This window comes from Hypomesus nipponensis, chromosome 15 (assembly GCF_054491055.1).
Source record: "Hypomesus nipponensis isolate SF chromosome 15, ASM5449105v1, whole genome shotgun sequence".
NCBI lineage: Eukaryota > Metazoa > Chordata > Actinopteri > Osmeriformes > Osmeridae > Hypomesus > Hypomesus nipponensis.
In genome coordinates, this window is record NC_140375.1 from 14,758,555 (window position 1) to 14,774,350 (window position 15,796).

Here is a 15,796-nt window from a genome sequence, read left to right on the forward strand (position 1 = left end):
TCAGACCAAGAGCCTTCACATTCATCCACCAGACCTCCTCAGACCAAGAGCCTTCACATTCATCCACCAGACCTCCTCAGACCAAGAGCCTTCACATTCATCCACTAGACCTCCTCAGCTTTTACATTCTTCATCCAACCAGACCAGACTAACAGCCCACAGGCCTGGTGGAGGCACAACACACCAGGGGAAGCACTCCCCAGCACGTCTCCCACACCAGAGAACCTGCTCTGGGGAAGGGGGGGGACGGGGGACAGCTGTGGAAACAGCCTGAAGCGTGTCGATGGGGAGGTGTTGAGATAAGTCCGGTTGATACCTACACGCAAACATAAATACTTCCTCCCTCCCAACAGCAGAGCGAAGGCGTTAATCCTCCGCAGCACGCACCCCAGTCTGAGAACGCGGGGCAGGAACACGATGGTTATCGCTGGAGAACCGGGGAGGCTCAGGCCCAGTGATGTTCTGCTTTAATACAACACAGAAGTCATGACTGCAGGGGGGAGGATCTGTGGTACATCAGAGCTGGACCTCTGGAGATAGCGAAAGAGTCCGGGAGCCAGCTCCTAAATAAATCCACTGAAACAAACACTGCCGCAGATTGCCTGGCTAGAGACCAAGTCCAGTACTCTGGAGCCCTGCTTCTTCAATCCTGCAGGCTGGAGGTGGACGGAGGAAACTAGGGATGAAACACACAGACTCATCCATATCCACATTGTGATTACCTGGAGTCGTCTAGCTCGCTCCCCCATTATATAACAATCCAACTATGTTCATTAAAATACTTGGATACAGACACGAATGCCTTTGAATACAACCATTTTTATTGGAGTTTTTCAAAATAGAGACATGGCCAGTAAACGCTCTGCTGTCCCCCCCCCCCCCAAAAAAAAAAAAAAACATCCTAGTCAATGGTACAGAAAATGACAAAAAGCTTGTATCTACATAAATACAGTGCAGTGCAGTTCAGGTCTGCCAACGTGCATGCACAGGGTGAGAAGAGGGAGGGAGGGAGGGGGTGAGGAGGCATAAACGGTCTTATCAGGGGTGTGCAGGTCCATCCCAGACCTTGTGACTAAGGTAGAGAGAGAGGGAGGAGGGGAGGGAGGGGTGGGGAGAGAGAGGGCCCGCTTCGTAGAGTGCAGGCCCTGTGCTGGAGGCAGCCCAAAGGCCTGAAAACACACACACACAGCGATGGCTGGCAGGCTTCAGACACACCAACACAGGGGGGAGAGAAAGGATTCCTCTAAGTCCACTTGTCCTCCCTCAGTCCCTCTCCCTTCCTACCTGATCTGACTGGTTAACGTCACATGACAGGGGAGTCCCATGACACGATCACCTAGATAGATAAGGGTTGGGGGGGGGGGGGGGTTACTGGACAGCATATGCACTGGACACAAAGAAAAAAAAAAGAAGAAGGAAAATGACGTGGGGAGGGGTGGAGGTAACATGTTTGAGCTGGTCCATGGTGGTCCGACAGGGTGGTCCGACAGGGTGGTCCGACAGGGTGTGAGGGGCAGGGTGGTCTGACGGGGTCAGACAGGGGGGTCTGACAGGGGGGTCAGACAGGGGGGTCTGACAGGGGGGTCTGACAGGGGGGTCTGACAGGGTGTGAGGGGCAGGGGGGTCTGACAGGGTGTGAGGGGCAGGGGGGTCTGACAGGGGGGTCTGACAGGGTGTGAGGGGCAGGGGGGTCTGACAGGGGGGTCTGACAGGGTGTGAGGGGCAGGGGGGTCTGACAGGGGGGTCTGACAGGGTGTGAGGGGCAGGGGGGTCTGACAGGGGGGTCTGACAGGGTGTGAGGGGCAGGGGGGTCTGACAGGGGGGTCTGACAGGGGGGTCTGACAGGGTGTGAGGGGCAGGGGGGTCTGACAGGGGGGTCTGACAGGGTGTGAGGGGCAGGGGGGTCTGACAGGGGGGTCTGACAGGGTGTGAGGGGCAGGGGGGTCTGACAGGGGGGTCTGACAGGGTGTGAGGGGCAGGGGGGTCTGACAGGGGGGTCTGACAGGGTGTGAGGGGCAGGGGGGTCTGACAGGGTGTGAGGGGCAGGGGGGTCTGACAGGGTGTGAGGGGCAGGGGGGTCTGACAGGGGGGTCTGACAGGGTGTGAGGGGCAGGGGGGTCTGACAGGGTGTGAGGGGCAGGGGGGTCTGACAGGGGGGTCTGACAGGGTGTGAGGGGCAGGGGGGTCTGACAGGGGTGTCTGACAGTGTGTGAGGGGCAGGGGGGTCCGACAGGGTGTGAGGGGCAGGGAGGGAGGGGTGGCGTGTGCCAGTGAGGAGAGGAGCGCGTCAGGGCGAGAGGCTCCTCATTGGGCAGAGAACTTCCTGATGTTCATGATGAGCCTCTTGCTGTACTCTCGGTGGTCCACGGGTTTGACATCCATCACCGTCGCCTTGATCCTGGACTCGTCCTGGAGAAGAGGGGTGGAGAAAGTAGGAAACCAAACTGTCACACGTCTGTCTGTCCTGTGGAACACGTCTCTACCTCCTGCACACGTCACACTGGGTCTCCCCACCTGCTGAACACGTCCCAGCAGGGAACACAACCACATCCATACACCTCATTAGAATACGGGTAGAGGAAATGAAGCATTCTGATTGGTTGAGAGGGAGTTCCGGGGTTCCATACACCTTATTAAAGGCATCACATCACAACACAGGGAGCCAACCTGTTATTGGAGTTTTACTGACCAAAGCAGAGCCAGGAAGCGTTAATGGCTTGCAACTCGGGATAATGAAAGCTGTGTGAACGTTAAAAAGGTTAGCGAAGCGATATTGTAAAACTCAACCTTTTAACGGGGAACAGCTGTTTAAGTCTTAGTTGTGGTGAAACATCAATCCTGTTATTTATTGGGACATTGGATGGCTAAAGCGGTCTATTTTTCATCATTAGGACTGGGCAAATGAGTGCACAGCTCCCTAAATCCAGCCCTCTCACTTGCACATGTATAATGATGTATTAGTCTTCCAGGAGTCAAATCTAGGTTGTTTTTAATCCTTCATGATTAATCTGGGCCACTGAAGTGTTCCACGTCTACGCACGTTCTGGTTGCTGTGTCGTCGTCTCAGGGGAGATCTAAGCTGCCTCCATGAGCAGAGAGCTTCTGTTCCACATCCACGCTTTGTTGGAAATACTCAAGGGATGTGAAAAGGCTAGTGTGTGTGTGTGTGTGTGTGTGTGTGTGTGTGTGTGTGTGTGTGCGTGCATGAGGAAGAGGGGCAGGTGCACTCGCTCACAGTAACAACAGCCGTCCCAGAGAGACGGAGCCACGTCTGGGGGCGTCTCCAGCTCCGTCTCCAGCTCCGCTCGTCTAGACTGCAGAAGGTCAGGCCTGCCCAGGTCCTGCTCTCCCACACACCAAACCCAGCATGCAGCCCCTGTGCTCTGTTCAAGCTGCACGCCGCGAATGCGGGTGACATGCACATCCCTTTTTCCTTCGTCTTGACTTCAACTTCCACTCCCCTCCCCTCCCCCCCACCGCCTACCACCGCCCCCCCCCCCTCCCCCCACAGAGAGAGGATAAACTGCTTTGAGCGTGCCTTGCGTGACGCTGGCATCCGCAGCCTCCACGTCAGGCTCAGCAGAATCAGCCATCCTCCGGCGTGGGTAATGATGGAATGCTAAACATGTAAATGAAGCTCGCTGAGGGGAAGAGGAGCGAGGGAGGGGAGGAAGAGGGGAGCGAGGGAGGAGAGGAAGAGGGGAGCGAGGGCTGGGAGGAAGAGGGGACCGAGGGAGGAGAGGAAGAGGGGAGCGAGGGCTGGGAGGAAGAGGGGAGCGAGGGCTGGGAGGAAGAGGGGAGCGAGGGCTGGGAGGAAGAGGGGAGCGAGGGCTGGGAGGAAGAGGGGAGCGAGGGAGGGGAGGAAGAGGGGAGCGAGGGCTGGGAGGAAGAGGGGAGCGAGGGCTGGGAGGAAGAGGGGAGCGAGGGAGGGGAGGTATGCCTGAGCTCGTCTACGGCCCACAGGAAGCCCTTTCGGGGAAGGAGGCGCTGAGTGCGTTGTGAGCGGCACTCTGCTTTGCCGTGCTAATGTATCCCAGAGTCCCAGGGCGGGCTGGGGGGAGTGAGGAAGGCCTGAGGGGGGGTGGGGGGTGCGAGTCAAGACGAAGGAACGAGGGGGGGGGGCCTTTCGGAAGGCTAGTAAGAGGGCAGTTGTGAGTCAGACCCACACAACCACACACTAATGAAGAGGAAAACAAACCACACACAAACAACAACACAAACCACACACAAGGCCCCGCCTAAGCTGTTGTCTGGCTCTGGGCAGCTAAAGACGTTATTACTGCAGCCCTAAAGCACAGCAATTTACATCTGGCTTACACAAGGACTGAGAGAGAGGGAGGGAATGAGAGAGAGAGAGAGAGAGAGAGAGAGAGAGAGAAAGAGAGAGAGAGAGGAGGGGGGAGAGAGAGAGGGAATGAGGGAGAGAGAATGAGAGAGAGAGAGGGAATGAGAGAGAGAGAGATAGAGAGAGAGAGGGAATGAGAGAGAGGGAATGAGAGAGAGGGAATGAGAGAGAGAGAGGGAATGAGAGAGAGAGAATGAGAGAGAGAGAGGGAATGAGAGAGAGAGAGAGAGAGAGAGAGAGAGAGAGAGAGAGAGAGAGAGAGAGAGAGAGAGAGAGAGAGAGAGAGAATGAGAGAGACAGAGAGAGAGAGAGAGAGAGAGAGAGAGAGAGAATGAGAGAGAGAGAGAGAATGAGAGAGAGAGAGAGAATGAGAGAGAGAGAGAATGAGAGAGAGAGAGAATGAGAGAGAGAGAGAGAATGAGAGAGAGAGAATGAGAGAGAGAGAATGAGAGGGAGAGAGAGAGAGCGAGAGAGAGGGGGGGGGGAGGGGGTGAGGGAGAGAGGGAATGAGAGAGAGGGGGAGAGAGAGAGGGGGAGAGAGAGATGGCAGAAGGACTAAGTCTGGTTCTGGGGGCTTCCGGTGACGAGGAAGCTACGTAGCTACGGTAACACTGCTCTCCCATGGCTTGAAGAAAATGGATTAATTGTATTTTTTTAAAGGATGAAAATGAGCGAGTGCGTCTGCTATGCGCCTCCACCTCCACCTCCCTCTCCGTTAGCTCCAGCTGATTGGCTCCTTGTTGGCGTGTGCTCTCGCCACTTTCCACGCCCCACGCCTGCCGCGGGGCACGCGGAGACACGCAGGGCATGTGGAGCGCTTGATACCATCAGCTACATGGTTCAGTCCGTCGCTCTCCCCGCCCAGGGACGTGTGTGAGCCGTGCTCTGCCCACATCCACAGGCGATGGGCCGCCGAACATCACCCTGTTACAGAGAACAGCTGTAGAGGAAGGAAGCAATCTGCTCCTTATCGGCTTTATCTGGGGTGCTTTTCCCTCCAGATCCAGTTGAGGTGCATGAGGTCATGAGGGTAAAATGTCAACAGATAGTTTAGCTACAGTGTGCTCCAGAGGTTGACTGGGTCTGGCCAGTGAGCTGCTGAGGTGGAGGGCTTTGCCAGGCTGGGTGGAGACTGGAGCTGGAACCACGCCTCGCAACTAACTCACTGTCCCAGGACCGTCCCCAAGTGCAAAATGAACAGTCCCAAACTGAACTTGACCCGGCCCAAAATGTAAATTCTTGTTTTAGCATTTTGACATTCTGACATGGGTTTACGTTATTTGCAAGTAATCCATACAGTTGTGAGGCTCAAATCAATGTCTGAATTTCAATGTGAATACATAAACAATAGAATAAACTATTTTCTTGCTTGTTTCATGGTGGGTCTAACACAATTCTTGGTTTCGAAGGGTTGAAGAAGTCGGTTTGGATAAAAGGGTCTGCTAAATGATTAAAAACCCTATTGTTGGTGTGGCTGTGGCCCAGCCAGCCTCATCCTGCCACCATGTGGGTAGTAGCTCTGTCTTGCACACCTGTGACATCGCTTGTAAAAAGGGCTATACAAATACATTTTGATTTGATCGTCAAACTTGACATTATTCTTAATTATTATACAGGGAGTTAGGTGGCCGAGCGGTTAGGGAATCGGGATACTAATCAGAAGGTTGCCGGATCAATTCCCGACCGTGCCAAATGACATGTCCTTGGGCAAGGCACTTCACCCTACTTGCCTCGGGGGGAATGTCCCTGTACTTACTGTAAGTCGCTCTGGATAAGAGTGTCTGCTAAAATGTATATATGTAAATGTTATTCTACTGAAAGTGGTTGAATGGCTGATAACTGGACCCACATGGCTAACGGAACTGCCAATAAGAGAGGGTTTTTTGTCCCAACATCACTATTGGATTTTAAGGCCGGCATGTTTTGATAAAGGTGTGTATCTACATATTAAAGTACAATGTTGTGACAACATTTGGGATTTGGATTTAGAGGCCCTGCCTGTGTCTGTGTGGGGGGGGGGGTTCTAAACACAAAGCCACTCCCCCCCACGCCTCTTCAGGAAGCACACAGCCCAGCCTGCCCTACCCGTGCACGCACACACACACACACACACACACACACACACACACACACACACACAAGCACCACAGGTGTCTGCCCCCTCGCACACACACACACCAGCAGCAGCAGCACAGGTGTCTGCCCCCTCGCACACACACGCTGACCTTTTCTGTAGCAGTGGTAAGCGTGCCAGCATCCCTGGCATGGGCAGCCAGAGCAGGAACCTGACTAACTACATCACACATGAAAAGGTCAGAGGGGCTCTTCTCCCCGCTCCTCTGCTCTCAGACATGGAGAGCGAGCAGCTCAGATGATAGGTGGTCTGGAAACTGTCACTCATTCCTTTTCTGGAATCTAATGAGTGACTCATACTGGCACAACCTCCCTCCCTCGCTCTCTGTCTCTCTCTCACACACTTCACACAACCACCCTCGCTCTCTCTCTTTCTCTCGCACACACACACACACACACACACACTTCACACAACCTCCCTTGTTGCTCCGCTGTAGTCCATAACTTTGCTTCGCTCCCCTCACGTTCATTTCTCCCTCACACACACACACACACACACACACACACTCACACTTCACACAACCGGGTGTGACAGAGTTCGTCAAGCGATTAGTGTTGGTCACATCTTGCCAGAAAGGCAGGATTTATGTGGGCAAAGCGAGGAGAATCAGCCTGCCGTTTGCTATGCAAATCCAGAGCAGTCTTGTCCATGCGCCACGCTAGGACCAGAGAAGAAGAGCGCTGTTTGAAAGCCTGCAGCCGCTTAAAGCCTGATGTGGCCTTCTTTCCTCCAGCATCATCTGTTGGGCCCCCAAACCCAGTTACAAGGCCTGGTTTGGGGCCCAGGGAAGAGAGGGAAGAGAGGGACAGCTCAAGAATGTACAACAGCTCAAGAATGATGTCAAATCCAAAGGAGGATGCCAGCAGGGTCACCTCTGAAAGCTGCTGACGGCGACAAGGCTTCTCTATCACATGACTGGAGCTAACCACGTTAACTTGAGCTCACATTAGCTACGCCACCACTTGAGGGAATAATTAAAAAACGCAGCCCCGGAACTTTCTCCAAACGTTCATATGAACTTGATAACACAAGATGGTCGCCTGGCTCGCTGTTCAAGGACACTCCAGAGGAACTGACGCAGGCAGCAACCGTGAGAGGTTTTAATCGCCCTGCCACACCTTGGTTCCCGACACTAGCTCCGCCTGTTGCTGGAATTCTGCTGTCTGGTTCTGTGAGGGGGACCGTGCAGGTGTCTGCAGCTGTGAGCCTGTCTGTTTGGAGCGAGGCTCCGGGGGCCCTCGCGGCCGCTTGGTCTGCTGGCAGGTGTGGCCTCAGACGTGGACTCGTGCCCTCTGGGAGCGACAGAGGGCTCCTCTGTGCTCCTGGAGCAGGTCGGGTCCAGCCTGGACGGCCTCCAGCACTCCTGCTCAGAGCCCCAGCCCAATCAAGCCCTCTATCCCCCAGCCTGCACACAAGCCCTCGTCTGTGGAGCCGCCAGGAGAGGTGGGGGGAGGGGGGGGGGGACCAGCAGCACAACTACTCTGTGTGTGTGCACCTTTCGACAACAGCCCCTGAAAGAGGGCAGTCTTCCAGTGAGGAAAAGCGTCAGCTGTTTGTGGCCGTTTGTCCGTCGGCAGTGGGCAATGCCAATTCAGCCAGATTAAAAAAATACAAATAAAGAGAGAGAGAGAAAGGAAATGTCACAGTGAATGCTGTTAGTTCTGTCAGGCCAGCTAACAGGAAGGAAGCGGAGGGAGGAGAATAAAGGACCCGTTTACGTTGCTGGTTGTTTTCTTATTTCGCTGAGATTTCTTTTCTCTTTCAATGAATGATTCCTCCCTCAGAAGGTCGCAGGACAGATAAAAGGAGCACAGACGTAACTTGGATGCCCTGCTAATAAACGGATAAAAGGTGCTCACTGGAAGAAATGGGATTGTCTTCGTCTCTCTCTGTCTTTCTCCTTCCATCTATCCCCCCTCTCTCTGGAGCGCTCTACTAGCTCTGTCCAACGTCTGCCGTTCTCCACTTACGTTGTAGGTCTCCATCTTGACTCGGCTTCGGAACACGAAGGTCTGGAAGTTAGCCTGGTTGAAGGCTTCCTCAAAGGCCGTTTCATTCTGGAGAAGAAAAAAAAACACGACAATAAAAATGAATTTGTCCTTGTAAAACAAGTGATTTAGCCCAAGCAATCTGATTGGTGAACAGCAGTGCTAACGTAGCACAGCCCCTTCCTGTGAAGATCCATGCTATCGGCTGACATCACTTGTTCCCTCAGGAGCTAGGATCTTGAAGCACCCTCAAACTGCATTCCAACTAGATAAGGGACCAGATGACCACCGAGCTAATACTTTTCATTTTATTTCCTGCTTTTTAAACGAGTGCTGAATAATAACCTTCAGATGGTTTCCAATGTGCTGGCACTAGTGTAAGGTAATAAGGCCCTTGAGTCTTAGTTCTTTATCGGGGAATGTCATAATGGGAGAGGGCTGTGTGTGTAACAACGCCCTCCTACCCTAGATGATATTCTCCTTTAGAGCACGGACTATGCTTAATTAATGTCCGTGAGCTTGAAAAAATTCACATTCACCGGGCAACATTTTAATTAGAGTTAGAAGAGTCCAAATTGAGGAAGGTTTGCTCCAATTAAAGCCCAAATGTCATCTGGAGTCCTGGGGTTACGCATTGGCCTGTGTGGGGATGTTGGGGCAGTGAGAGTGCCAGAGGCTCAGCTCTCCCCCAGGGCCTCTTCCTGGGGCCAGGCTGGGAGCGAGGCCAGGCTGGGAGCGAGGCAGGGGAGGCCAGGCTGGGAGCGAGGCAGGGGAGGCCAGGCTGGGAGCGAGGCAGGGGAGGCCAGGCTGGGAGCGAGGCAGGGGAGGCCAGGCTGGGAGCGAGGCAGGGGAGGCCAGGCTGGGAGCGAGGCAGGGGAGGCCAGGCTGGGAGCGAGGCAGGGGAGGCCAGGCTGGGAGCGAGGCAGGGGAGGCCAGGCTGGGAGCGAGGCAGGGGAGGCCAGGCTGGGAGCGAGGCAGGGGAGGCCAGGCTGGGAGCGAGGCAGGGGAGAGGCCAGGCTGGGAGCGAGGCAGGGGAGGCCAGGCTGGGAGCGAGGCAGGGGAGGCCAGGCTGGGAGTGAGGGAGGGGAGGCCAGGCTGGGAGCGAGGCAGGGGAGGCCAGGCTGGGAGCGAGGCAGGGGAGGCCAGGCTGGGAGCGAGGCAGGGGAGGCCAGGCTGGGAGCGAGGCAGGGGAGAGGCTTACCGAGTCCTTGAGCTGCCCCAGGTAGGCAGCGTTCTGGCCCAGGATGGCCTCGGCGCTCTCCTGGAAGCACGTCACCCACTGGTTGTCCCCGTAATCTGCAATGTTGGCCTGCCAAGAAGGGAACACAGGGAGGAAGACGTGAGGAAGACTGGAAGGGAGAGGGGAGGGGGAGATGCAAGCAGAATTCATTCTCCTTCATGCCAGTGTGTTCATTGATTTGGTGTATGGCATTTAAAACACATTACAGGCAGCTTATGTGAATGCTGAGAGCCCCAAATCTATTGTTAGGGGTCTGTGTGAGGCCTTTCACAGCCTTCCGCTCCCTTCGTCTGGCAGGCGCTGACATCAATAGGAAAAGGGGAGCCAAGGTGTGCAGAGGAGAGGACATTCACAGCTCATGACACAGTTCTGAGAAAAATAGCAATGTGCTGACTAAAAAGAGGAGCAAAACTAAAGAAAAGCAGCTTATTTCAGACGTCTGGCTGCAAAGAGCCGTGTTTGCTGACTAAATGAGTTTTGGTGTTTAATGCTGCTATTTTCGATATAAATGTTTTGGCAGCAGAGGAGGAGAGGGAGAGAGAAAGCGTGAGGGCAAGAGAGAGAGAGAGCTTCTGTGCGTGGTGTGGAACTTCCTGTAAGCTATGGCATAGAAGGTAGTGAAAATGGAGCAATTAACTCAACATAATTCTAATTTAAAAGCCAACAAAACAAATATTAAATTAAATCGAAATAGTTCTAAGTGACTAAACGCTGGCAGTAAGAGCAAAACAGGCTGAAATACCAGTCCTCTGTGGAGAGAGCCGGGGGGGGGAGAGTGTAGAGAGGAGACGATGGGAGAGACTACAGGGAGAGGACAGAAGAGGTCCGGGGGGGAGCAGAGGGGAGAGCAGAGCCCAGGGGGAGAGAGCAGACAGGGTAATGAGGGGCGTTAGACATGCCTGCAGCCCCAGACAGGAGAGGACCTAGGGGACGAGGTCAGGAGAAGACCTAGGGGACGAGGTCGGGAGAGGACCTAGGGGACGAGGTCGGGAGAGGACCTAGGGGACGAGGTCGGGAGAGGACCTAGGGGACGAGGTCAGGAGAGGACAGGGGAGTGGGGACGTGAGGGGGCGGTCACAAGGAACACAGGCAAACCTGTGTGAGTGTGATGGGGCGAGTGTGTGCGAGAGGTTTTCAAGCAGGTATCTGTGACAGGACATAACTGGCGACAGGGACGGGGGTGGAAAGCAGACAATAGGTAAAGCTGAACAAACAGAGTGTGTGTGTGTGTGCACTTGTGTGTGTGTGTGCGCTAAGACAGCAGTCTCGGGGCTTCTTACAGAGAGGATGAGGCGGTACTTGAAGTTGGGGAACTCTTTGTCGCACTTCTCACAGCGGAAGAGGCCGTTCTGCTGGTCCACGACCTTCTTGTTGCAGTCCTGGCTGGGGCACGCCTGGTACAGACAGTTCTCCTTACGCAGGTACACTATGGTGGCGATGCAGCTGAAATAGTCAGCCTTGGAGGGAGGGAGGGGGTGGGGGTGGGCGTAGGAGGGGAAAGGAGAGAAGAAGAAAAAACACAATTCTGTGACAAAACAATAACCTTGTAATGCGTATTTCTCCACAGTGCACAATTGAATCCCATCTTGTCTTAACAACAATAAAAGACTGTTTGATAGCGGTCTATTTGCAGGGCTGACAATGACCCGAGAGTGAGGCTCTGTCATTACACAGGAACAGAGGTACATCCCATTTACATAAAGAAGATATCTGAGAGGGCACAAACCGAGGAGTAGTCAAACTCCATTACATGGGCAATATTTCTGCGTTGAACGCAGGAAATAAAATAAACAATCTGACTGGGATCTGCATAGTTTGGACCCAGGAGCACAGCAACAAGGCTGTCTGGTCCCTTTATGGAGAATATGCTAAGTTTATAACTTGCTGTATACATAAACAGCCTTTTTAAATCCTGACTCCACGTCCTGAAAGCACGAGGTGAGGATTTCACTGAGCCGCAGAAAGAAATGTATGCACAGGCAGAGAGGAGGACAGGGACAGGGTGAGGAGAGAAAGAGAGAGAGAAACCAAGAGAGAGAGAAACCAAGAGAGAGAGAAACCAAGAGAGAGAGACACCATGAGAGAGAGACACCAAGAGAGAGAGACACCATGAGAGAGAGAGAAACCAAGAGAAAGAGACACCATGAGAGAGAGAGAAACCAAGAGAGAGAGACACCAAGAGAGAGAGACACCATGAGAGAGAGAGAAACCAAGAGAGAGAGACACCATGAGAGAGAGAGAAACCAAGAGAGAGAGACACCAAGAGAGAGAGACACCATGAGAGAGAGAGAAACCAAGAGAGAGAGACACCATGAGAGAGAGAGAAACCAAGAGAGAGAGACACCATGAGAGAGAGAGAAACCAAGAGAGAGAGACACCATGAGAGAGAGAAACCAAGAGAGAGAGACACCAAGAGAGAGAGAGACACCAAGAGAGAGAGAGAAACCAAGAGAGAGAGAGAAACCAAGAGAGAGAGAGAAACCAAGAGAGACACCATGAGAGAGAGACACCATGAGAGAGAGAAACCAAGAGAGAGAGAGAAACCAAGAGAGAGAGAGAAACCAAGAGAGAGACACACCAAGAGAGAGAGAGAAACCAAGAGAGAGAGACACCATGAGAGAGAGACACCATGAGAGAGAGAAACCAAGAGAGAGAAACCAAGAGAGAGACACCAAGAGAGAGAGAGAGAAACCAAGAGAGAGAGACACCAAGAGAGAGAGAGAAACCAAGAGAGAGAGAGAAACCAAGAGAGAGAGACACCAAGAGAGAGAGAGACACCAAGAGAGAGACACACCAAGAGAGAGAGACACACCAAGAGAGAGACACACCAAGAGAGAGACACACCAAGAGAGAGACACACCAAGAGAGAGAGACACCAAGAGAGAGAGAAACCAAGAGAGAGACACCATGAGAGAGAGACACCAAGAGAGAGAGACACCAAGAGAGAGAGACACCAAGAGAGAGAGAAACCAAGAGAGAGACACCATGAGAGAGAGACACCAAGAGAGAGAGACACCAAGAGAGAGAGACACCAAGAGAGAGAGAGACACCAAGAGAGAGAGAAACCAAGAGAGAGAGAATCCGAGAGCTTCAGAAGCACCATGGATCAGCAGCAGGATCGGGTGTGAGCCGGCTAGAGATGAATCACACCCCCTCCCTCCTCTCAGAGGCCTGTCCTCATCAGAAGCACTCTAGCGACAGGTGTCACCACCAACAGATGAGTGTTCTGAAGCGCTTCCATCCTCCCCTCCCCTCCCCTCCCCTCTCCTCTCCTCTGATGTGTCACCCTCCCTCCCTCTCCCCCTCACCCTCCCTCTCCCCCTCCCTCCCTCTCCCCCTCCCCCTCCCTCCCGTCCGTGCTGTGGGAGTGAACCTGGCCAGCGCTGAACACAGGTTCATCTGCGGAGCAGTGGAGGGTTGGAGGGAGAGCGGAGAGCCTGCCCGCCGCCCTAGCAACCACGGGCTGTTTGGGACGGTGCTCGGACGCCCACTCAATATGATGATGTGAACACAGGAAGAGAGCTCGGAGCAGTTTGAACACATCCGAGGGGGGGGGGGGGGGATATCATTTCCTTATTCATGATGAATCGTAACACAAGTAAGACTTACAGTGGGATTAAAACGGTGGATTTTAATAATCTGATTGTGCTGATTCATATTCATGGAGTGAACTGCCCGGGCAGCGGATGGTGGGCGACAGCAGCCTTGGGTCGTGCTGCCTCATTGCAGATGCAGCGAGCGAGCCTGGCCCCTCGTCTGCCTGGCCTCTCGTCTGCCCAGCCTCCATCTAGACAGCGGCCTCGGGCTCAGTCCTAACCTGGGTTTCTCAGAGGAGACGCAGGGAAACAACACGGCGGTTCTCCGCCGAACCGCTAACAGATTCTTCTCCTCTTTTCTTCCCCACATGCTAACCGCTGACCGCTCTGTTAGCACGCTCAAGAAGTTCCACCCCAATTAACTTTAAGAAGCAGGACAATTGATAGTCGATGGCAGCGCTCGTACGTTAAAAAAACACGGAGGGGAGGGAGGGGGGCGTCGACTGGTGGAGGCCGACCGGCAGGCAGAGGGACTCTCACTGTCGCGTGTCGGCGGCCGCGCTTCAGATGAGCGGCTGGTTGATCGGGCTGCTCACAAAGCTTTGTCTGAGAACGCTAATGAAGGAGGCAAACACCTCGGCCATCAAGCCGTCAGCGGCGCGGGGCCGGGGGAGGAGACGGCCGTGTTTGTTTTGCCTTCGCCTCTGTCACCCTGTCACAGCTGCAGGGCGCCCGTGTGCTGTCAGAGGGCAAGCGACGTCGCGCTGGGAGGGGGAAACGGGAGTTTGTGACACAAAGACTCCATGACAAGGACAATTAATTGTGGCAGACTTGCTTTGGGGAGGGCAAAGGGGGGGGGGGGGGGTGGAGAGGGCTCGCGTGGGGCCCCGTGTGTCTGGAGGCTGAGAGGGTGCAGCCTGGAGAACACTGCCCCCACAGGCAGGGCTGGGTGCTGCAGTCCACAGGCCGGGGAGCGAGAGGCGGGGCGGGGAGTCCACCAGCGTGAGCAGGAAGAGTGAGGGGACAGCGATGCCATGCAGCCATGCCCTGGGAGGAGGGGGTGGGAAGCAGGGCGGGGCTAGGAGGACACCAGGGCCTGCGCCGCCACAAGGTTACTCCACTCCGCTCAGCCCCTGCGCCAATCACGGCAAAGATCCCTCCAAATAATCAGAGCACACAAAAACGCACACAGGTGGGGAAGGTTTCGAGCCAAATTCCCAGTCTGGAGAGCCTCTTTCCTCTTTTATTCATGGGGCCTATAAAGGGAACGTGGCCCCATTTCTCACCCCGTTTCTCTCCTAGTAGGAAGTTTCCACTTGGGCTCTTTCCTCAAATCTGTCTCTCCCCCCGATTGCTTCGCCCCCATTCTGGTGTGATCCCCTCTCCTCTACACCTGACTGCACTCTTCCCTCCGTCACGAGGCTCCCATCTCTCTCTCTTTCTCTTCCTCCCAGGGCTGCTGTCAGTCCAGGGACACCTTCCCTCCTCCATATCCCCCCTCGTCTGCCGCTCCCACAGTGAGGCGAGCCTGATGTGGGAGGCACGAGTCCTGAATGTACCACGTCTGTGTTCAATGATGCCCATGGGGAAACGATGCTAAATCTAGTATTAAGAGAGAGATTAAACGAAGTGAAGTACTACCAACAGTCATCTTAGAAATGTAACGAAGCAAGAATGGCAGCGGGCCGATATCACAACCTATTAGAGCTGAATCACTTCAGTCTGGATCTCAGTTAAGTCCCACATTCTCCTCACGACCAGTAGAGGAGATGAACGTGACCCCTCCTGGGACACGTAGCTGGACTGCTACACAACACGGCACACACGGTTAAATGAGGATTCTCTGGTCGGAACGACGGGGAGAACTCGGGCTTATAAACAAGCTCTGGGTCGCAGCGTGCGGTGGGTTAAACAGGAAGCCTGGTGATTACGCAGATCCATCATGGTGGCTGTCAGTCAGCGGGGTCCTGGGAGAGGGTCCTGGGAGGGGGGGGGGGGCAGGGAGGGGGACAAGGACACCCAGACACAGGGTCCCTGTGTCTACATGGAGATGTGATGTACCGGCGGTGCCACCCCCGTCTCTAAGTGACTGCTCGCATTCAACACCGAGTGTGTCCTTGGATGTCTTGCTTTGAGTGAATCAACCAGAAATAACAATGCTGCTGTTGTCAACTCTGGAAGGTTCCGTGGGAGAGTTGAGAGCGAGCAAGTTTGGATGCAGGTGAGTAGGTGTTTGCATCACAGTGTGTGCGCGTGTGTGTGCATGTGTGTTGTGTGTGTGCGCGCACACCTTGTCTCCATGCCCCAGGTGTTCAGTCTTGATGTCAGACAGGATCTTCCAGTTAGTGTTCCCTCCTCCTCCTCCTCCTCCCCTCATCTCCGTCAGAGACTGGGCTTCCATGGCATGGCCCTCCTTGTCATACCTACACACACACGCACGCACGCACGCACGCACGCACACACACGCACACGCGGGGATCAGAGGAAGCACAGAACGTGTCAGTCAAGACACAACCCTTTCAATTACAGCAAAGAATGTTCTGGACTCTTGAC

General features: G+C 54.4%; 1 protein-coding gene across 1 annotated transcript in view; it reads right to left on the bottom strand.

Moving 5' to 3' along the window:
• Window positions 1-799: 799 nt before the first annotated feature.
• rpa1 (replication protein A1) overlaps window positions 800-15,796 on the bottom strand; it is a 28,799-nt gene continuing 13,802 nt past the window's right edge. Inside the window, exons 13-17 of the mRNA XM_084674846.1 lie at window positions 15,534-15,666; window positions 10,988-11,164; window positions 9,669-9,776; window positions 8,450-8,536; window positions 800-2,409 (exon numbers count right to left, since the gene is read on the bottom strand). Of these exons, the coding sequence (XP_084530972.1) occupies window positions 2,305-2,409; window positions 8,450-8,536; window positions 9,669-9,776; window positions 10,988-11,164; window positions 15,534-15,666 (610 nt within the window). The 3' untranslated portion in view covers window positions 800-2,304. The remainder of the gene's footprint in view (window positions 2,410-8,449; window positions 8,537-9,668; window positions 9,777-10,987; window positions 11,165-15,533; window positions 15,667-15,796) is intronic.